Below are 23,965 nucleotides of genomic sequence, written 5' to 3' on the forward strand. Positions count from 1 at the left end.
TAACCAGCACCATGTGCTGAAAATGCTATCTTTTTTCCATTGGATGGATTTGGCTCCTTTGTCAAAAATCAAGTGACCATAGGAGTGTGGGTTCATTTCTGGGTCTTCAATTCTGTTCCATTGGTCTATCTGTCTGTCTCTGTACCAATACCATGCAGTTTTTAATCACTATTGCTCTGTAATATTACTTGAGTTCAGGGATAGTGATTCCGGAAGTCCTTTTTATTGTTGAGGATAGTTTTAGCCTATCCTGGCCATTGGCCATTTTTACGGTGTTTTCTCTTCCCATTTCTTTCTTCTGTCCCCTAAATTGGAAAATTACTCATACCTCAGCCTTCTGTCCTTTTGTCCCCCATTTTTCATTCTCCCCAGGTGACTTACAAGCATACAAATTTCAAGCACACAGGGCTAGTCTAGGCCTCTTGTTTAATATAGCCCACTGTGAAAATGCTACTCATTGACAAAACTAGCTCACCATTTCATTCAGCCACCAGCCCCGAAATCCAAAGCTATAAGCTTTCTTCCTCTCCTTTAATTTGTTTTAATCCAAACAAACCTTGTTTATATTTTCTTTGGAATGATGTTTTCAATTCCTTGTTTTCTCTCCTTTTCCCCCCAGCCATCACTCTACTATAAGCTTTGTGATATCTGATCTGGGTTACTGAATTTCCCTCCAAAGAAATCCTGTGAGTTGCGTTGCACCTCTCCTTTCACTTTACTACTCTGTTGATAGCCATCAAAAGTACTACCATTTCAGTTCTGTGTGAACACAGACCAGTAGAACCAAAAATACAGGCCCCCAATATACCCAATAGGCTTACAGAAGACTAATACTCAGTATATATGCCATTTCTTATCAGTAAGGGAAGAATCTATTCTTCACTAAATAACACTGGGGATATTGAATTTTCCACATGTAAAATTATAAAATTTGATTCTCATCTCACACCATGAAAAGAGATCTTAATTTCAGGATATCCTATAGTTAGTAGAGAGCCTGAGCCTACCAGACAAGCTGTGTGTGTTATGGAGACGTAAGGTTAGCCAAGCACTTTAGAGCCCAGAAGATCACAAATGAGTCCCAGATATCTGACATTAAGCTTTTTATACTGCTGAATTTTTTGTTTTGCCTTGACCTGACTGTAACTGCTTTCTGGTTCTATGCTCTGTGGGATCATTTCTGACTACTGATTGATGGTGGCAGAGCCCAGCCCACTGAGCAAGTAGGCCTATGTTGAAAGATGGCTAAGCAAGTCAAGGACAGTGGCCCAGTAGGCAGTATTCCTCTATGATTCCTGATTCAGTTCCTGCCCTGACTTCTGCAGCTGATATTCTAACCTGTAAGATAAATAGGCCCTTTCCCTCTCCAAGTTGGTTTTGGTCAGTGTCTTATCACAGCAGCAGAAAATAAACTAGGAAAGGTAGATGAAAAATGAGACGGTGAAAAGCAAAATGTTGCAGCTTTCAGAAGAAAATGGTTAAATAGGAGTGGGAGGCTATACGGGTCAGTGATAGCACATACGTTTAGCATGCACAGTCACTGCAACCCCTAGCAATGAAATTATCTTAAAAGAATGAGAATAACTTTAGTTACACCATTTTCACAATGTATAGACCTTAAGACAATATAGTGAGGCGTGCTGACACATGCCTTAAATTCAGTACCCAGTGACGGAAGTAGATGAATTGTGAGTTTGAGGGTAGCCTAGGTAGACACAGAAAGTGCAAGACCAGTTGGATTTCTATAATGAGTTTATTTCATAGGAAGCAAGGAGATGGGACTCATCTTAATGTGCTTGTCTACCATGTCCAGGCTCTGGGTTTAATAACTAGCAACACACAACACACATATACAACCATCTACAAAATTCCTGACAAAATATATGAATAAATAATTGTCTATTAAACTTCAGTGACTGATAAAATCTAAAAGGATGCCTAACTTTCTTTCTATTCAGGGAAACAAACAAACAAAAAAATCCATGAAGTACTTTTTCACAATCATTTGTTTGGCAAAAAAATTTGAAAAGTTGGGTATCATCTGTTAGGTTTCAGGCCCTCCATATATCTAGAAATGAACTCAAGATGGACTATAAAAGAACCTCCAGTGGTTAAATAAAAGTCAGCAAATTCCTCAGGAGCTTAGGAAAAACAAGTTTCCCACCCCAAATTGAATCCTCTTCCAACTATTTGTCCCTATAATCTTTGCATTTGTCCACCCAATGTTCTCCTTCATACCTTAGTTTCTGTTTTCTCTTACTCACACTGTGCTCTATCCCCTGCTATGCTCTCTCCACCAGTCTCTTTTCTCTCTGCTCTGGACTCTTTTACTTGCCTCTGGATACTTTCTCTCTCTTATCCACTCTACTGGCTAGTTTTGTGTGTCAACTTGACACAAGCTGGAGTTATCAAAGAAAAAGTAACGTCAGTTGTGGAAATGCCTTTATGAGACCCAACTATAAGTCATTTTCTCAATTAGTGATTAAGGGGGGAGGACCCAGCCCATTGTGGGTGGTGCCATTCCTGGTCTGGTAGTCCTGGGTTCTATAGAACAGCAAGCTGAGCAAGCCAGGGGAAGCAAGCCAGTAAGTAACATCCCTCCATGGCCTCTGTATCAGCCCCTGCTTCCTGACCTGCTTGAATTCCAGTCCTGACTCCCTTTGGTGATGATCAGCAATGTGGAAGTGTAAGCTGAATAAATCCTTTCCTTCCCAACTTGCTTCTTGGTCATGATGTTTGGGCAGGAATAGAAACCCTGACTAAGACAAATTGGTACCAGAAGTGAGGTATTCCTGTGATAGCCTGACCATGTTTTGGGGAAGACTGTGGAAGGCCTTTGGAACTTTCAGCTAGAAGAGCCATAGGGGTGTTAAGAGCTTTGTGGAATGTTCTGTAGGAGCTTGGAAGATAATGTTGAGAACAGTTTAGAAGATGGAGGCCTGGCTTGTGAAATTTCAAGAGGAAGATTATAGACTCTTGTCATGGCTGCTGCTATTTTGATTGTGACGATCCTGTGGTTTTGATTAGCTGGGGCTGAAGAATCAGCTGTGATTAACAAGATACCAGGACTGCTAAAGTGAACCTTTGCACTACTGGGGCTATTGATGCTAGTCATCTGGAGCTAAGAAATTAGTCATGATTAAGACAAGACCAGCATCATTGATGTGAAATCTTCTGGAAATGTTTTCTGAGAGTACAAAGAGGCTGTGTTCCAGAGATAGCCAAGGTTGTACCTCATGCTGTGGCTGGAGTTGGTCATGTGTAAGAATCACCCAGGTGGTTCTGGTTTTGAAGGCATGAAGGGTCATGAAGAGCAGCTGATGCTGGGCACTGTGAGAGGATGTGGAAGACCATTGGTGAAGGTGTAGCCTCGGTTGCAATTGATGTCCCAGGACTGAAGGGGTCATGCAAAGGAGTTGAGGCTTGGCACCATGAAGAGAGCCTGTGAGAGGCTATTGGTGAAGCCTGGTTGCAGTGGAAGACAGCAGTGTTTTGGAGATGCCAGTACCATGAGATGACCACCAAGAACAGTGTGGTACAGGCAACTGGAGCCTAGAAGACAAAGTGTATGCTACAAAGGGCAGAGTTGGAGAAGTGACCCAAGCCCTTAGAGGAGCGCAGAAGATCGTGAGTGGATCCCAGACACTGGATTGTTAGAGTTTGACTTCGCTTTTGATTGTGACTGTACCCTGATACTTTTCCCTCTTAAAGTAAGAAAGTATGTTAGTAGAGCCCACAGTTAAGAAACTTTGAATTTTAAAAAGACTTTGAATTTTAAAAGATAATGGAGATTTTAAAGGGATTGAACTTTTAATATGCAAAGACTGCAGAACTCTCAAAGTTATTTAGATCTTGGGGATGAATAAGAAAGTGAGGGTTGAGGCTTAATAGTGATGTGCTTGTGTGTCAAGTTGACAAGGGGTCAATTGTACTGGCTAGTTTTGTGTGTCAACTTGACACAACCTGGAGATATCACAGGAAAAGGAGCCTCAGTTGTGGAAATGCCTTCATGAGACCCAGCTGTAAGGCATTTTCTCAATTAGTGACCGAGGGGGGAGGACCCAGCCCATTGTGGATGGTGCTGTCCCTGGGCTGGTAGTCTTGGGTTCTACAAGAGCAAGCTGAGCAAGCCAGTACATAACATCCCTCCATGGCCTCTGCATCAGCTTCCTGACCTGCTTGAGTTCCAGTCCTGACTTTCCTTGGTGATGAACAACAATGTGGAAGTGTAAGCTGAATAAACCCTTTCCTACCCAACTTGCTTCTTGGTCACGATGTTTGTGCAGAAATAGAAACCCTGACTAAGACATGCACAATGAAACCTTTCCCCCCAGCACAGCTGCCATATTGGCAGTTTCTTTCCTGCATCCCTCTCATATACAGCACGGCTTTGATGAGGACATAGAACACAGACAGCTTTGTTAGAGTTTGTACTACAATTCTAAGTTGGTAAAGTGCAATTGACAGTGTTTAATGAAGATAAGACCACACCCTCAAAGCCAGAAATTCATTTCTAGGTAGAGATCCTGACAAAACTAAATTTTCTGCATTCTTTGCAGCACATGGAAGCAAATCAAATGCCTGTTGGACGGTAAATGGTTAAATTGTGACTTCTTGAAATCAAAATGAATGATTTTGAGTTTTAATTAGTAGCAGAATTAAATGTCAGAACTATGGAATTTTGAAAAAGTCAAATTGCAAAACATCTATCATATATTTATGTAGTCTGAAAATTGTTGCTTGTGAGTATATAGATGCCATATACAGCAAAAGTTTAATATGTAAGTCACAAAGGGCATGCTCACAAAATTATAAGGGAGGAAGAGGACTGAGGACTGACATAAAGCAGCTGTCAGACATATTATCTTTTCTGTTTTTCTTTCTCCCCCCACCCCCTGCCAAGACGGTATCTCTGTGGCTCTGCTGCCTGGTTCAGAAAAGACTATGTAAACCAGGCTGTTCTTGAACTTGTGAAGATCTTCTTGCTGTATCCACTCAAGTACTAGAGTCACAGGTGTATTATCCCATACCTGTTTTTTTAATATTTTTTTTTATTTTTCATTTTTTAAAAAATTACATTCTTTTATATCTTGGCCACAATTTCCTCTCCCCCTCCTCCCCCAGTTTCTCTCTCCTTCCTCCCCTTTCTCCCCTTTCTCCTAGATCCACCTCCTCCCCTCAGAAAAGAGTAGGCCTCTCAGGGACATCAACCAAACACAGCAGAAGAAAGTACAGTAAGACCAGGCACAAACCCTCCTATAGCAATTCAGTAGGAGGAAAAGGGTTCCAAAGGCAGGCACAAGAATCAGACAGCCCCTGTTCCCAATGTTAGGAGTCTCACAAGAAGGCCAAGCTACACAACTGTTACATACGTTCAGAGTGACCAGGCAAGTCCCCTACAGGCTCCCTGATCTCTGTGAATTCCCATGAGTTCCAGTCAGTTGATTTTGTGGGCTGTGTTCTCACAGTGTGTCCCTGTAATATTTAGTTCTTAGGACACAAAATGAAAGTTGTTGTAAGCTTAACAAGAACTGGGTGATGGGTATGTATACTTGTTCTGTTGATCACACGTTTCCCTGCACTAGCAATCATTTTCAATCAATGAAAATATAAAGGGAACACTCTAGGAGAGGGTAAGCAATGTCAGATGCCAAAATTAGGCCAAGGAAAATGAAAGCCAAGAGAGTTTCTTTGGCTGTTGCAAGGCGTCCACTAGCAAACACTAAATGTGTGGTTTCAATTAGAGGTGTGGATAGAAACAAGAATATAGAGCGTGCAAGGAGGCAGCTCTGTCCTAAAAAAGTGGAGACAAGAGACCGCAATATTGATGAGCTCTGAAAAGAAAAATGAGAAAAGTAATTAACTTAGCTAGAAGTGTAAAACCAGATTTTGACAGACCCCAAAGGCATTTTAAAGCAAAGGGAACGGAGCCAGCACAAGTTAGATTAAATAGGCTGCAAGATCCCAAACAAATTCCCTCAGTGATTGAGAAGGACAACGGTCCAAGCTGGCCATAGCGGAATCGACTTTGGAGAACAGACAGGATTCTCTTTCCTCCCAGTTCATAGTACCTTCTGTACCTTAAAAATAGTGTCTAACACATAGTGGTTTTTGTGGTAACTCTTTGTTGGATAGAGAAAAACAGTAAACAAAAATAAAGTAATTTATGATCAAGTAGCTACAAAATAGTATGTTTTATCAAGACATCAATTGTTAATTTTATCCAAAAACCAATTCTATTTTGCTTTTGCAGTGATTTTGGCTTGCTCATGCTAGTTTAATGCTCTACTACAGAGTGTTCAACCGTGCTCAGTATCCTCCTAGCCCTAAAGCCCATGATATCTGAAAATTGTTTTGAGGTCGGATCTCCCGACTTCCCGAGTCTGCATAATTATTATGGGAGAAATCACAGCTGTCATAAATTGAATTAGTTATGCAAGGCAATTTCAAAAGCAAAATTACAAAAGCCCTTTCAAAAATTTATAGCAAAATATAAATGTTTAATGCAGGAAGGGATGCATTTTAATATGTTTAATTTGTTGCTGGCTGGAGCTTCCACAAGTGATAGTGCTTAGGGTCTGTGAAGGCAAAACACAGGCCTGCCCGGCACAGATGAAGCCAGGAGGGAAGACTACATGGAGGTGAATCAGCAGCCAGAGGCTGGAAGGCAGGCAGAACGAGACATAAATGATTCATTGATTTTTAAATTACCGCTAGTTAAAAAGCCTCGCTTTTCCCACACAGAGATCCAACTATTGGAATTGCTTTCCATACAGAGCTGCATGAAAAGCTCATTCTTATTTACAGATTTCTTTTTTACATTTCTGTGATGTATTTCTAGCTAGGCATTTCTGTTTTGTTTACATATATTTTCCTCCTGTGTAGAATGAGCACTAAGAAAGGTTGATTACTGAGGGTCGTGTATACCCTAGAGAAATGGCGAGAAGTCCAGCAAGCAGAAACGGCTAGCCTCCTTTGGCATATGACGCCCTCCGACCCTCCTGTTCCCCTAAGCCTCACCTTAGGGTATTTCCCCCTTTTCCTGGCTAAGTTTTCTTTTCATTTCCTACATACACCATTCTTCTCTTTGGACCACGTCTTTGGCTTGTCTTTCCACACATTGAATCCCACAGCCAGGCAGCACCCAGACCTACTTGCCTTCACATCTCAGAAGTTAAAGAGATCCAACTGAAACAATCTACCTGTCTTGCTCAGATCCAAGGATCTGTCTTTGTTGCATTTTTGTTTGTTGGTTGGTTGAATATTTTCTTTTAATTTTAAATTACGAGTGTGTGTGTGTGTGTGTGTGTGTGTGTGTGTGTGTGTGATATGTGATGCACAAATGACAATTTGCTGGAGTCAGTTATTTCCTTCCAGCATGTGTGTCCCAGGGACTGAATTTAGGCTGTCAAGTCTGACAGCAGATGCCTCTACACTCTGAGCCATCTCATCAGCTCTGACTTTTGTTCTGTTCTATTTTTGAGACAGGATCTCTCATTCTACAGCTCAGCCTGTCTTGGAACTGTTTAGATAGAGCAGGCAACTCTCAAAAATCACAACAATCCTCCTGCCTCAATCTCACAACAACACCTGCTGGGATTACAGATGTGAATCACCACATCTGGTTTTGAATGCACTTTTCTTAGCCTCTACCACTGAGCTTCATCTACAAGTCCTTGAATATGTCTTTTCAGACCATTCTTTGCAGACTTGAATTCAACTCAATTTAGCCATCATGTCTTTGGAATTGAACATGTGCAGTAGTTAGAGGCAACAAGATCGGTTTTATCCACGTGACTACTGCTAGCTTACCATCTTGATTTTGACCCTTATAGTATGTAAAATTACAAAAAAGCTCATAAAATATTCAATATCTTTCCAAAGAATCAGAGAGATGGGGATGTTGAAATACAGAGCATAAAATTGATAGAAACGTCTACAAATTGTCAAGATGATACTCATCAAACCCCTAAGCTGATCAATAATCTGAGATTTAATATAAAATTTTCTTGAATTGGAACTTTAGAAAGCCTAAGAAAAAGAACAGAATTATGCCTCCATTTCAAATCGGTGACATTTATTGGGAATAAAATCAGCCATGTTTGCAAAATTAAGTAAAGATCTCTAATTTCATGTCTAAACAAAATAAAAATTATTAAAGTGAGCAAGACAATATTTTTCCAACCATAAAATTCGAGAGGAGAAGACAGACTTTTATTATCCTTATTATAATTTTTATCCTTTAGCAATTTAACCCACTGACTGGGTATGTACTTGCAATACTGAGGTCACCACTAGGGGCGTTAGTTATGAGTTATAAACATCAGGACTTTTATTATTAGTTTTTAAAATTAGCATACAAAATAATGTAGTATTTTCATACATATGTGTCAATATTATATTTGTTCTCATTTATTCTCCTCTCTCACCACCCTTTCTTGGGTCCTCACTCGCTAATTCTCTTCCTTTCCCAGGTTACTCCTCCCTTCGGTTTTGTTATTACAAAACATCAGACTTTGAAAACAGCTTCTGCCTGTGAATGCTGCACGGTCAAGTAATATTTAGTCAAGCCTGCTATAGATACAGTAAGATGACCTATGAAGATTGCCTGAGTGTGCCTACCTTGTGACACTTATTGATGATGACAGTGTGGCCCTAGACTGATGTTACCTCTGATGCAGGTGTCATAGAGGAAGAGAAGAACCTAGTCTTGGTTTTCATTTGAAGTCTTAGTGCAGAGTATAAGAAACATATTTGGTAAGAGTTTCTGTTGATACATGTTACATCCCTAAATTATAGCTCTCTAGCTTCAACAAATAAAAGCCAAAGAAACAATAAGAACACAAGTAGGAAGAGAAGAAAAATTAGAGGTTGATACCTCATGGGAGGATGAGATGAAACTGTGTAGGGGGGAAGTAGGGGCCTGGGCCTTGGAGGTGTGATAGACAGATGACTCCCTTATCGGATGGCAGTATGTGTGGATAAGCAAGGCCTATGAAAACTACAGCCAGAAGTCAAGGAATGGGCTTGTCCCCTCCCCTTCAACTGATATTTCAGTCCTTTTTTCTTTTTAAACTGGAGTCCAAAATCAATATGGCAATCCTGAAGGAGGGAGGAGATAGATCCCAAGTTTCATTGAATCTAAGCAGGAAGTGACTGAAAGAATTCCCCATAATGAATTGACTGAATCTTCTGTGACGAACCCCATCACTGTTCTCTGGAAAGAAATAATATCCATATGAAGGCTGTGTAAAGTCTAGAATTTAGTCTCTATTGCTTATGGAAGTATACTCAACACTAAGTACCATACACAGTAACATTTCCATAGGGATCTGCTAAACATTCCTTACAGAAAAAGATTGAAAGGCCTAGAATTTTCTGAAAGGTGTTAAAGAGCAGAACCAATCTAGAAATGCAGTCTCATTTCTTGAACATATCCTCTTTACTTCAGTGTCAGTATTAATTTAATTGTATCTATCTCCCATCTCCTCTATTTTTTTTTGCCTGATGGAACCTTCAGTTCTTCAGAACTCACCTTAATAGGGCCGTTTGCTTTGAAGCTCTTCTCTCATTACTGCTCGGCCGGAAAGGAATGCTCCGGTTTCTGTGCATCAATGCCTCTTTGTACCTTTCCGAGAACTTCTTGGAACTCTTCAAGGTCTGTCTTGTATCATATTGTAGCAGAACAAAGGGGCACATGATGGCCTCTGCTCATTCTTATCTCTACTCTCCCACTATTTTCTCAGTACTTTATAGTCACCTTTTTAAAAAAATAAATGTTTATAAAAATCTGTTTATATTTCATATGGTGTGTCTGCTTTTCCCCCTTCCTTTAATAAAACAGATATGCACACTTTAACAATAATTATAAAGCAAATGCCCATGTAAATTCTGTCTGGATAGAAACAGGAAATCGAATGCAATACTTCTCTCATCATTCCTCCCCCAACACCGGACTGGTTATTGAGCCCAAATTCTCTAAGTATAGAAATTATGTTTATTTTCATTTCTCAAGGTCTGTGCCATTACTGTCTGTTTAAAAAAACATCTGAAGATTGGGCTATGGGAGAAGCTTAGTGGTAACAAGTTTCCTTAGCAGAGACAGGGCTGTAGATCTGATATCCAGTTCAGCAAAAATTTTATTATCACCTTTGACCATAAACCACTATCTTGACTTTTGTGATAACTATTTCCTCCTTGTTCTTATTTTTATGTTATAACATATAAACATATGATAGATACATATATTTGCATGTTTGAGGATATATAATATATACTTCATATTTTGTTAAATTCACCTAATAGTTTCTCACAAAAGTGGTTGTACATAGAGTACATTTTCATTGAATCCTTGGAACAAATAACGCCCACTGGTGAGTTTACCATGTGGCTGAAATGATCCCTTTCATCCCTGCTTGATTTATTCACTTTAGATGTACAAGACCTTGGCTCAAGCAGCTCTCTGCAACTGGGGCAGACTCTGGAAGCAGGCAGTTGAAGGTTATCTCTTTATTTTGCTCTCCAAATATGAACAGAATGCACTTCCTTGAAGTAGTATCTAGATGGTACATCTCTGTCTCTACCACAATACATGTTTTCAATTCTAGTAATGTGATGTAGTACCCGACTGGTTTCTAAAGTAGCTGGGTAGTGTCAGAGCCATGGGGTATCTGCCAATAGTGTCTACATACAGGGAGTGAAACTATTTCAACAGGGAGGTGTAGGAGGGGTGGTAACATCCAAGCCCTTTGACAATGGATATGCGTCTACAGGTATTGCTCTTTTCCCTCTGGTCTTGCTTTGGTCTAGACTTTCTTCACTATGCTCCTCTTCCCCTTTGGAATGCTAAGATACATTCTGTGCAATCATATGTTGTGTGGTGGTTTCAATAGAAATGGCCCCTATAGGATCATAGGTTTGAATGGTTGCTCACCAAAGAATGGCACTATTAGAAGGTATGGCCTTGTAGGAGTAGCTGTGGCCTTGTAGGCAGAACTGTATCATTGGGGGTACACTTCTGGATTTCAAATGCTCAAACCAGGCCCAGCCTCTCTCTCTTTTTTTATTTAATAATCCAGATGTATAACTCTCAGCCCCTCTCCAGTGCCAAGTCTGCCTGAATGCCACCATGCTTCCTGCCATGATAACAATGGACTAAACCGTTGGGGATTTAGCTCAGTGGTAGAGCGCTTGCCTAGCAAGCACAAGGCCCTGGGTTCGGTCCCCAGCTCCAGAAAAAAAAAAAAAAAAAAACAAAAAACAAAAAAAAAAAAACAATGGACTAAACCTCCGAACTGTAAGCCATCCCCAATTAAATATTTTCCTTATGGGAGTTGCCATGGTCATAGTGCCTGTTTACAGTAATAGAACAATGGCTAAGACATGTTGGAGGTATGTAATTTGCTTTTGGGGATTTTTATAGTATATTACAATTAAGAGATTGCTTTGAGTCTCAGAAGAGAGTTTGGACAGTAAACAGTGTTTAGACTGAGAAAGCCTGTGGGTACTTTTGATGCTGGACTAAGTACATTTGGCATTATGATATAGCCACGGGTCCATGGGGGGCTAGGAGGAATGTGGTGGTTTGAATGAGAAATGTCCCACATACGCTCAGGTATTTGAAAAATTCGGTTCCCAGTTTGAGGCACTGCTTGGGATAGTTTAGGAGGTTTGGCCTTGCTAGGGAAAGTACGTCATGGGCTGTGTCGGGGAGTCTTTGGGTGTTTCCATTCTCATAGCACTTCCGATTTACTTTCTTGGCTTTATGCTTGTGTTTAAAGATATGAGCTCTCAGCTTCCCTTTCCAGCTACCAAGTCTGACACTTGCTGCCATGCCTCCCACCAGGATGGCCTCTTATCATTGTTACATTGTAAGCCAAAGTAAACTTTTCCTTCTGAGAGGCTCTAGCAGCAGCTGACTGACACAGATATGCATTCTTACACCCAACCATGGAACTGAAGTGGGGACCAAAGTCGGGACCCAGGTTGGGACCGCAATGGTTGAGTTCGGGGAAGGATTGAAGAAGCTGAAGGGAAGGGTGAGTTCAAAGGAAGACCAGCAGTCTCACCTAACCTGGACCCCTGGCAGATCCCAAAGATGGGACCACAAACCAGGCAGCATACACAGGCTGGTCTGAGCCCCCAGCATATCTATCTATCTATCTATCTATCTATCTATCTATCTATCTATCTATCTATCTATCTATCTATCTATCTATCTATCTATCTATAGCAGAGGACTGCCTGATCTGGCCTGAGATGGGAAAGAGGCACCTAATTCTGGAGAGACTTGAGACCTCAGGGAAAAGGGATGGGGAAGGAGGCACCCTCTCAGAGGCAAGGGGGAGGGGGAATGGGGTGAGGAACTGGGTGGGGGCTTGGGGGGAGTACCAGTTGAATTGTAAATAAATAAAATAATAAATTTAAAAAATTATGCAAAAAGTTACCCTGGTCCTTATATTTTGTCACAACAGCAGAAAAGTAACTGATAGACACTGTAAAGGAGCCTTGAAGGTATTCTATGTACCGCTCTTTCTCTTTGCTGTCCCTAGGCTGAGTTTGGATTCTGTGTCCCAGAAGCTACAATTCCCAAGTTCTGTATTTTTCTTTTCAAGAGTGAAGAGGGCACAAAGTCTGAGGGCTGAGGGGTAGTGGATATTTCGACAGCCGCCGACCCGCAGCTTGAGAGCCCTGCACCGACTTTCGTGGAAGTCTGAACCGGCTGTGCAGCTTTCCTTCCTCCTTGTTCCTGCAGCAGCAACCATGTCCACCAACGAGAATGCCAACTCAACAGCTGCCCGGCTTAACAGATTCAAGAACAAGGGGAAAGCCAGTACAGAAATGCGGCGCCGCCGAATAGAGGTTAATGTGGAACTTAAGAAAGATAAAAAAAATGACCAGATGCTGAAAAGGAGGAACGTCAGCTCATTCCCTGATGACGCTACTTCTCCACTACAGGAAAACCAAAACAACCAGGGTACTGTAAATTGGTCTGTTGAGGACATTGTTAAAGGCATAAACAGTAAAAATTTGGAAAGCCTGCTTCAAGCTACTCAAGCTGCTCGGAAACCGCTTTCTAGAGAGAAGCATCCTCCTATAGACAACATTATCCGGGCTGGTTTGATCCCAAAATTTGTGTCCTTCTTGGGCAAAACGGATTGTAGTCCCATTCAGTTTGAATCTGCTTGGGCACTCACCAACATTGCTTCTGGAACATCCGAACAGACCAAGGCTGTGGTGGACGGAGGTGCTATCCCAGCATTTATTTCTCTCTTGGCATCTCCCCATGCTCACATCAGCGAGCAAGCTGTATGGGCTCTTGGAAACATTGAAGGTGACGGCTCAGTTTTCTGAGACGTAGTTATCAAACATGGTGCAATTGATCCACTGTTGGCACTTCTTGCAGTTCCTGATCTGTCATCCTTGGCACGTGGTTACTTGCGGAATCTTACCTGGATACTTTCAAACCTCTGTCGAAACAAGAATCCTGCATGCCCTTAGATGCTGTTGAGCAGATCCTTCCTACTCTAGTTCGACTCCTACACCGCAACGATCCAGAAGTATAAGCAAACTCCTGCTGGACCATTTCCTACCTGACTGATGGGCCAAATGAGCACATTGAGATGGTTGTGAAGAAGGAATTTGTTCCCCAACTTGTGAAGCTTCTAGGAGCTACTGAACTGCCCATTGTGACGCCGGCACTGAGAGCCATAGGGAATATTGTCACCGGAACAGATGAACAGACTCAGAAAGTGATCGATGCAGGCGCACTTGCAGTCTTTCCCAGCCTGCTAACAAACCCCAAAACTAGTATTCAGAAGGAGGCCACATGGACAATGTCGAACATTACCGCCGGCCGCCAGGACCAGATACAGCAAGTGGTGAATCATGGCCTCATCCCGTTTCTCGTTGGTGTCGTTTTTAAGGCAGACTTTAAGACACAGAAGGAAGCCACATGGGCTATAACCAACTACACCAGCGGCGGGACTGTTGAACAGATTGTGTATCTGGTTCATTGTGGAATAATAGAAACTTTGATGAACCTCTTGAGTGCAAAAGATACCAAAATTATTCAGGTTATTCTTGATGCCATTTCAAATATCTTTCAAGCTGCAGAGAAACTAGGTGAGACAGAAAAACTCAGTATAATGATTGAAGAGTGTGGAGGCTTGGATAAAATTGAAGCACTGTAGAGCCATTAGAACGAGTCTGTGTACAAGGCCTCGTTGAACCTAATTGAGAAGTACTTGTCAGTGGAGGGAGAGGAAGATCAAAATGTGGTGTCAGAAACTACCTCTGAAGGCTTCGCCTTCCAAGTTCAGGATGGAGCTCCCAGGACCTTTAACTTCTAATGTCCAGCCAAAGCACAAAGTTGTTAGCTATGTGCTGTACTGTGCTGTGTTCTCACAAATTTGTCTTACTGTTTCTCTACTAAGAACTCTTTTTAAATGTGGTTTGTTATTGCAGCACTTTCACAAACAAACTATACTTGAACAGTTATAAACTGTACATACTCTATGAAGCTGTCCTGAGTTTATTTCTATGTGGAATTTCGTACCCTGTCGTGTCCTGTAAATAAAGATTAAGTTCCATTCTTCTTTTTAAAAAAAGAGTGAAGTGGATGAATACATGTGTGTCATTTGAGGATGTGAATATGAATATTCCTCGGGACAAATGGCATGGCCTGGATAATACTCAGACTCTGTACCGGGCCATGATGCCAGAGAGAAATCTATGGCGTATGGTATCGAGGTGATGCAGTACCAGATCTGAAGTGATCTTCAAATGAGCGAGAATCATATTAGTGGATGATTGAAGATATTCCAAACCACAGTGTCCTAGCTGTATAGAAAGAAAATGAATGGCCCACATTAAAAGGCACCATAAAACCTGAGAAAAACAGTTGTGGTAACTTGTCATTACAGATAGCAACACATCTATCACATAGAGCATTCATTCAAGGAAAGATATAATTTGAACTCAAACTATATTTCAGTGAGTTATAAGTAGTAGAAACTAGGGATGATGCCTGAATAATTGAACCTTGTATTGTTATATGTGTGACATCTGTTAAAACTGGGAACCTAGGACAAGATAAAAGAAGGAAAATGGAAGAAACATGAAAAGCTGATGTAGAAGCTTTTGTCCAAAGGTATTGTACAGAGGATGAAGGGCCAAATGTAGCTATGATGTCTGTTCTTCGACTGAACACCCCTATGTTATTTTCAAAACGTGAATCATTCTATTATAGCATCTGACATGCAAACTGTACTATCATACACAAAGCATTTCTTAAAAAGATGAATTAGGTATGTTCCCTGTCTTCAGGTAGGTGTCAGTCTAAGTTGGGAAGTGTCTTCTTGACTCTCCTTTGCCTAATATACTGCCTTTCTAGGGAACTTGCCTTTAGAAAAATGCAATTGCACTCCATTGCTGACCCTTACAAATAGCAATAGACTCAGCTCACTTGGCAAATGTTTAGGGCTGACTTCCAGCCAGTTTTTTAAAAATACCCTTGGCTTGGTCTGAAACTTGAAATATTACCTTGAGTTTTATCTTTTTGTTAATTAACATCCACTGATTTAATTTTATACACTAGCACCTTCCAAAATGTTTTCATTCATTTTTAATTTTTTTCATCCATTTTTATGTTGTATCTTTGTTAACCTCGTTAAGTTACATATTATCCTATCTGTTTTATAGATGCAGGTCTGAAGCCGGAGTGACTCAATAACTGAGTAGAATTTGAACTCCAGCTTTTGGATCTGCTACTCTGCCAGTAATAATTTTACCATGAATGATATTATGCATTTAACAAACACAATTCATATAATTTATCATGTTTTATATCTTAGAGTATTATACATGGATCTAATTTCAGAATTGGAAGGCACATAAAAATTTATGTATCTTTTTTCTCACTTAGGTTTTACAAGATAATTTTTAAAAGTAGGAAAATCTTTCTGTACATACAGTTTAAAATGGTTATAGTCAGAGGCAGTTCCTTACCCAGCTGACATTATTGTATTCAGTAAAATAATCCATATTGCTTCTACTACTTTACACATCACTGCCACATTGTTTCTTCAGGATAAAATTGTGTTGTTTTTCTCACTGTGTAGCCCAGGCTGGCCCTAACCTTTTGAACTTCTAGCCTTACTCTCTTGTGATTTTTGGTGTATGCTATCACACTCATGTTTTCCTTTCCTGTGTTTGACGGATTTTTACTAGCTCACATTTCTTGCTTTAAGCAATGTTTTAATTTTCATCCTTTACCATTTTTCTTTATTCCTTACATAAAGATGCAGCTTCATCACAGACAACTAGGTATAATAGAAAAGAAAAAAAATGTCTCCCATGGTCCTACCACATTGCTGTAACTACTGGTAACATTTGGAGTAGGAATTTTCTATTTACGTAAGTTTTTCTTTCTTTTTCGTCTAAAATGAGACCATTCTATTTTTGATGTTCCTTTTCATTCAACTCTTTATTAAGAGCATATTTTTGTGTCAATAAATACCTATTTATATGATCCTTCTTTACATTTTTTTCTTGGAAAAAATTCATTTTTGTTTCATGTGTATAGGTATTTCGCCTGCATGTGAGTCTGTGCACTGTATGCATGCAGTGCCCAAAGAGGCCAGGAGAAGGCATTAGATCTCTTAGAACTGGAATTACAGATGGTTGTGAGCCACCATATGGGTGCTGGGAGTTGAACTGTGTCCTCTGGAAGAACAGCAGTGTTTGTAACTGGTGAACCTCTTCTGTGGCCCCCAGATAATCATTCTTAATGTTTTTGTAGTATTCCATTTGTGAATGTGCTTTACACTTATTTTCTGATTTCTTCTGGAATATCTAAGTTGTTTCCATTAGGGTTTCCCCTTCTTACCTATCCTAAGAATCATTTATGTTTGGATAATTTATTGGAAACACCAGGGAGATAGGTGATAAATATTTTTCAGTCATTTTCTCAATATGATTGCCATGATTAAGGAGGAAGCCCCATGACAAACAGGGAGCTTGATAAAGGTGAAATGAAAGAAAGAAAAAGAGAAGAAAGAAAGAAAGAAAGAAAAAGAGAGAGAAAGAGAGGTTGCATGAGTTTGGGATTTGAATCTGGTTTATAACACTTACTAGGTATGAACTTTAGAATTTTGTGTCCTTAAATTCTCATTTTCTCATGTGCAAAACAACTAAGTTTATTTTTGTTTGATGAAATTTTTGGGAGGATTAGCAACATCAGATAGTGAGAATGTAGTAAACCAAGGATCAGGGAACATCACAGAAGGTGGGGGTGAGGCTAGAAGAGCCAGAGGATGTGGAGATGTGCAGCAGAAAGATGTCTTCAGTACATAATGTAACCACCACACTGAGACTGTGGCTAAATGCACAAGACCAGCACAAGAATGGCCTATTATCTTTTCATCATGGATGAAAGGTGGGTCCAAGGTCCCATCTGTCTACGAGGGACTATTGGCTGTTAAATGTTGTTCAGGGAGAAGTGTCAGTCACACTCTTGCTTCAGTCAATAACCTCCTACCCATGTGTGGGCAAAATTCCTAATTCAACTCAGAGGGTCACATACAAAGGGAAGATGTAAAGGTAAAATGTGACTTGGCAGAGAAGACATGTTCCAACAGAAGGGGGGGTTATAAGACAGGGGATTGAATTATTCATATGAATGTGTGAAATTGCCAAATTATTAAAAAATAAATTTACTACAGAAAACTTAAATAGTACAAGGAAGGAATGTAATACAATTATCTGTAACACTGTAAAAAGTGTCTATTCGATATGACCATTTCCTTAACACTATCAGTACCAAGAACATATGGCTTTAAAAAACACCACTACCATAAATTAAGATAAAACAAAGCAAAAAAAGAGGAAGATTATTGGTTCAAGCGGACTGGTATCATAGCTGCAACTAAGATACTTTGACCAGTCCCCTGTGTTCTAGCCTTGAAAGATAATGATGTGACTTGAAGCCGTCATGTGGTTCCCAGGAGAAATTTCAGACATAGGCTAAGAGAAGCAACACCAAACCCGTGAAGTGGCCTTCATGAATTTTGTGAAATACATGAGTAGCAAAATGAACATGCATTCTGATTGCTACTGGACATGCCTTGCTCTATTGACATAACACTTGTGCAACTTCTATGATGTTCATATCTGTTAAAACAGACATCTAGTATTGGAGGCAAGATTAATTTTGAGATTCCTACATTCACACGGCTCCGGTTCTTGCCTTGTTCTCCAATCCCAGTGGAATATTAAAATTAAAGACCATTTCAAAACACAAGTTCATAATAGGGTAGAGTAGATGCAGCTAGAGCAGGGTGCTGAGAACCATAAGCAAGCTGACTTGAACAAGGTCTACAAATTATGAATTCTAGACAGATTCACAATAGGAGGGTACATAGCAGCTGTTGCTCTAAGCCAAAAGCTAATATTTACATGAATCCTGTGGCAAAGTCTATTGACTAAGCATCAACCTTTACATCCAAATGTGTATACATGAATGCACTTTCAGCACTGTCTCAAAAAGGAAGAATCACATTATACTATGTGGGAAATTGCCAAAGTACAAATATGTTCTATTCCCAGTCCCCAAATTAATTCCCACATTCTACTCTTGGAACATGGAACACTGTTCACACAGAAAAGGTTTTCCTGATGAGAGTACATTTCATCCACGGTATACCATAAACATGTATAGTAGTAATGGATAAATCAGCTTCACACGGTACCTTGTTAGGAGGGACTAACAAATATTTTTTGTTCTTTTATGCCTTTTCTACAAGCTGCAGGTGATAAAAAGGAGAGTTCTATTTTCTTTCAGGTGAAGTTTGGATGAAAAACAGAAAAGAAAGAAAGAAAGAAAGAAAGAAAGAAAGAAAGAAAGACCCCTTACTTCCTCTGTTTGCTAGATATATGTATTTTACTGTGTCCCTTCAGGTCTTCTGTAACTTGTTTACCAAAGGACCTTAATGATTTAGGAGATTGTACAGGTAATGGGGAAGGCGTAAGATTTGCATTCCTTAATATATTTGCATATTTAATAGAAAATTTATATTCAAATGGTCAGTTAGTTTACTTAGTTCCTTCCTCTTCTTCCTCCTCTTCCTCATTTTTTTCATGGAATCTGATGCTTAAGGAACACCAGCTATTCTTGTACTAAGGCACTCAATGCCCATTGGGTAGTATATTATTCTACTTCAGTAAGAAATATGAACAGTGGACTGGGGTGGAGGGATCCACAAATAATGAAGGTAAAATGAGAAGTTATTATCTTCGGGTTCTTCTCTCTCATTGGTACACCCCTCCAGTCACCAGCTTCTTCCTTTCCTCTTTTCCTGTGTTTGAAATTGGATCATGGAACAGAGCATGATTGCTTATGCCTGTAGTCCTAGGGCTTAAGAAGCTGAGAGAGTCACTGCATAGTAAAGGTCAGCTTGGGCTACAGAGCAAGACCCTACCTTAAAAGAAAGAGGTGGAAGAGAGGGAAGGAAGTAGGAAAAAAAGAGAGGGGGAAAGGGGAGGTAGAGAGGGGGGAGGAGAAAGAGAGGGAGAGGGAAAGAGAGAGGGAGAGGGAGGGGGAGGGGAGGGGGAGATGGAGAGGGAGGGGGAGAGGGAGAGAGAGGTAGGGGGATGGGGAGAGGGAGAGTGTTAGTTAGTTTAGGGACAGAATCTTTCAGCTATTTACACTAAGGTATGGGTAACAGTAATAGATAACTATTTGGAGTCATTCGACTGCTATGGTACTATTTGCATAAACCACACCTTATTTTAGTTGGTTGTTTAGGAAGGTGTATTGATGGAAGTTAACCCAACCACATCTACTTTGGGTTTGCTTCATTTGCTTCATTTTGGAAACATTATGCTTTGTGATGATTTGATATACTGTTTCTTACATGTTATGTTGTCTGTCATCTCTAATAACTGAACTTTAAAGGTTAAGATATCAGTATTTCCATTGTTGATAAATGATGAGGAGACAAAGAAACAATAATTAATAGATGTGTTTATACATACTTGTACCTTTTACCAAATACATTCAGTGATCATTGATTAATAGAAGGATGTGAACAGAAGCGAAAAACATCATAGCTGTTCAATTCAATGACCAATATGAGGTAACCAATCACAAGTTGTCCTAGGTTTTGGGGAAGACTTTGGCATTGTCTCCCTTGACTCTTAAAATTCAGGGGTGCAGTCAAAAAAGGGACTCCTGCCTATTGGCCATCTGAGAAAATCAGAACGGAAAGCAGAACACTTACTCATAAAATGTGAGTCAGATTTTGCCTTCTACCAGAATATTTGCCATCGAGTGATTCAAGTTCTCTTTCAGAGGAGTCTCTGAAGGTGACTGTTAACCATCAATCTAATCCTTTCAGAAACCCGGGAAAGGGCAGTCCTTAGAGGGACTGTGAGCTTTCCAAAGAAACACTATGTTGAGAAAGACCCATAGCGCACTCATAAGCAGAGGAGTTCTTTGTGCAAGAAGGGGAGAGCGCCCCAAGGTACAGAGGTGCAGAATAGGTAGAACGGATTGAAGGGAAAGAGAATTTCTTCTGCACACATCTGTCAGGGGAAACTCAGGCTCACTGCTGGGGGCATATGGAGAAGTAGAATTTTTAAGGGTCCATGAGCTGTGGGTTTTGTTCTCCACCCCCGAGTGCACCCCACAGTCAGGCAACAGTTGGTCGTGTGGGACCAGCCTGGGCTCTGGATGGGGAGGGGGAGTCTCGCGATTGGTGAGGGGGGGCGGAGGGGGGGAAGGTGATGGGGGGGAGGCCATGACGTAGGGTGGGTGGACGGAAGTGGGGCAGGGTTGAGGGTTATTTAAAGAAGGTGGGGGACGAGCGAAGGGGTTGGAAGCTAGTATTCCCTACCCCTGCTCTAGCAAGCTCTTTCTAGCGCAGCCACCGCTGTCGCCCAGGAACCTCCCTTCTCCCCTTCCTCGTCCCACCTCGTCTTTCCCGCTCCAACGCCATGGAGCCGGACACGGCCACAGAGGCAGCCACCGTGGCAGCCTCGGATGCCAGAGCCACAATCGTGGTCCTGGAGGATGAGCAGCCCGGGCCGTCCACCTTTAAAGAGGAGGGAGCGGCTGCTGCCGCCACCGAAGCCACCACGGCCACTGAGAAGGGCGAGAAGAAGGAGGTAAATAGGAAAGGGGTGTGTGCGCGCGCTCTGTGTGTGCTGGACACATCCTGTGCCTGGCCCCTCGCAGGGGCCCAAACCCTGACCTTTTGGCGCCGACAGGTACCAAGATCACCGCAGGGATGGGGGCAGCAGGGCGGCAGAACCCTCCAGCATTCCCTCCCCTCCCCCTTTCCTGCTGGCCGCCTGCTGAGCGGGGGCGGGGCAGGGCGGGGGCGCGGCCGGGTGGCGGGGTGTCCCGATACTGAGCCCCGAGTCTCTCCAAGCCTCGGGCCCCCTCTACCTTCCTGGAACTGGGGGGAACCTTGTGGGGGATGGGGCTGTGCAGGAAAATGCCTCCGCCTCTCCCTCTCCTTGCTCGCTCTTCTACCCCCCTCTTCCCGTCGGCCTCTGCCAGGGAAATCAGGGCCCTTCAGTCCCACCATCGCTTTGAAGGGGATTTGGCTGGGGCTTATTTTTGTAATTTAAATTTCAAGGTGCTGCTGGTGGTGGTGGTGGGCGGGAGGGGAAGAGGGAGAATGGTTGGAAGATACTGCTTGCTGTGATTGGCAGTGTCTGTCTTTGGGAATACAGAAATAAAAAAAAAAATTAATCTCTTATGTTCCTTTGATCCCTGCCTCATGGTGAGGAGGGGGGGTGTTATGTCAAGAAAACATCCTCTCTGAGCTTTATCTTACAACCCTCACACTGAGGAACCATGCTGTCTTACGAAAATGTCCAACCTTTGCACCCTCTCCCCCTCCTGCCCCGCCCCTGATGATATAGTGTTTCACTCCAGGACATCCTGATGATCCTCTTATCTGGCCTTTGGCCTTCCAGCCTTTCACTTCCCTTGCCTAGTGGGGCACTATTCACTCCTGGACACATTTTATTTTAAACGTTGTAAAGTCCTACTCTGTAGGAGGAACACATGAGAGAGGACCACTGTCACACCTATTAAAGACAAATCCAGGAAGTAGGTATTATCTCCCATGAATATACAAGTAAAACTATACAATGCTTTGAAAAATAGGGTGGAACATAAGAAGTTTTGGTGTATAATAAAATTGCAGAACAGATCGTTTATAGGTGGATTTTCCCCCATTTAACAATATACACGATGATTTAAAAAATGGTGGGTAATTGAAATTATGCTTTAGGAATCTCAAGTGGCTTTGTATAAATCATTATACAATGATATACGACTAAATGAATAGCTTTTGGGGGGAAATTAACACCCTTTGTCTTGATTTAGAAGAACGATGCTAAATCCATTAGTTAGTTAAGTCATGTAGTTTACTGTTGCAAGGTTGATTAAACAGAAAGTGCTAAGTGAAAACCATGGAAAACCCTGCGTGTAAGATGTGCGTGGTACTGAGATCATTAAGATGCTACTGATCATTAAAGCTGGGCCAAATACCAAGAATTTGGTTAGGAAATTAAAAAATGCATCTAGTCCCGTTTATTCTCTGGACTAGACAAATGTGTTAGTTATTTCTTCTTCTTCGCAGGCTAGTCAATGTTGGATTTTGCAATCGTATATGTTTTTGGATTTCCATTTTGAAAAGACTGGGGCTCAATAAAAATCTATGCAATAAGTATGAAGTGTATTGCTGTACATTCATGAACTCTGTATGCCTTTGTGAAAGAATTTCATATATCCACTCAGGATAGACGCTGCATTTCCTGATTCTCTAAAGAGTCCCATTTTTGGCCAACCTTTTTTTTTTTTTTTAAATTTAATTTTCCTTTGTCCTTAAAAGCAAGGTTTGGGATGGGATGGGAGAAAGGGTTAAGAGCCCTTGATTTATAATCATGAAAACTAGAATTTGGGTTCTAGCAAACACAGAATGAAGCAGCACATACCTGAGGGTGACAGAGATAGGAAAGGACAATTGCTGGGGCTTGGTGGCTGCAAGCTTAGTGAAGAAAAGGCAGCTCTTGGTTGAGGGAGAGACTCTGCCTTCAGGAATAAGTGGAAATGTTGGAAGACACTTGATGCCCTCTTCTGTCCCTCCACACTTGGTGCATGGGACCATCACACCCACTTGTGCATATACCCACACAGATGTATAGAGATGTACATAAATAAATCCTTTAAAATATTAAGTATATTTTGTACTACTTTGAATCTGTAAGGGGTTCCCATTTATCCTTTCCTCATAGTCATAAGTTAGGTGTATTTTGACAGTGTTACAAAACCAGTTGACATTAAGCATGCTGTTTTCCCTCAACTAAATAATCATTTCTCAGACTCTTTTAGTAATAATAACTTCCTAATTATTTGTTTCTAATAATTCTTTCTGTCTCCTCGCTAGCCAGCTATTCACTTACAACTTTTAAAGACCTCATCTACTTTCATCAGAAGACATTTATCTACCATAAAATAATGAAAATAACAGTGACGCCCAACCCTAAGGATAAAGGATGCTACTATACAAGAAGAAGCATTTTAGTTTTGGAGTTCTGCCATCTATTCCTGATGTTCATGATAAATCTTGTTTTGGTGGTCTTTACTATGGCATTTGCTACTGCTTTCATTTCTTGGGGTATGCAAAGCTAGACTATCAAAATCAAATGTGGTAGAATTGGATAGAAATGAGGGTAAACACGCGTCTGAAAGCTGAATCAAGTAGATCAACTGTGATGGTTAGCTCACACAGGGGCATTTTCTCTTACCGCCTAGTTCTGAATTCGCTTGGTTAAGTAAAGGTTGGATTACTTAGGAATGCAGAAATAGACAGTAGTTTGAAGGAGTTAAAACACCAAAGTCATGGTCTGGAAGGCCGAAGATTTTGTGATCTTGGGCTACACTCTCCTG

The 23,965-nt window shown here is 41.1% G+C and overlaps 1 protein-coding gene and 1 pseudogene across 1 annotated transcript in view; both read left to right on the forward strand.

Moving 5' to 3' along the window:
* Positions 1–12,758: 12,758 nt before the first annotated feature.
* On the forward strand, positions 12,759–14,445 carry LOC116888657 (annotated as a pseudogene).
* Positions 14,446–20,844: 6,399 nt separating this feature from the next.
* The window catches only part of Smarca1 (SWI/SNF related, matrix associated, actin dependent regulator of chromatin, subfamily a, member 1), a 70,219-nt gene continuing 67,098 nt past the window's right edge, over positions 20,845–23,965 (forward strand). The window contains 1 exon segment of the mRNA XM_032889621.1: positions 20,845–21,165. Coding sequence (XP_032745512.1) covers positions 20,995–21,165 — 171 coding nt within the window. The 5' untranslated portion in view covers positions 20,845–20,994.

This window comes from Rattus rattus, chromosome X, assembly GCF_011064425.1.
Source record: "Rattus rattus isolate New Zealand chromosome X, Rrattus_CSIRO_v1, whole genome shotgun sequence".
NCBI lineage: Eukaryota > Metazoa > Chordata > Mammalia > Rodentia > Muridae > Rattus > Rattus rattus.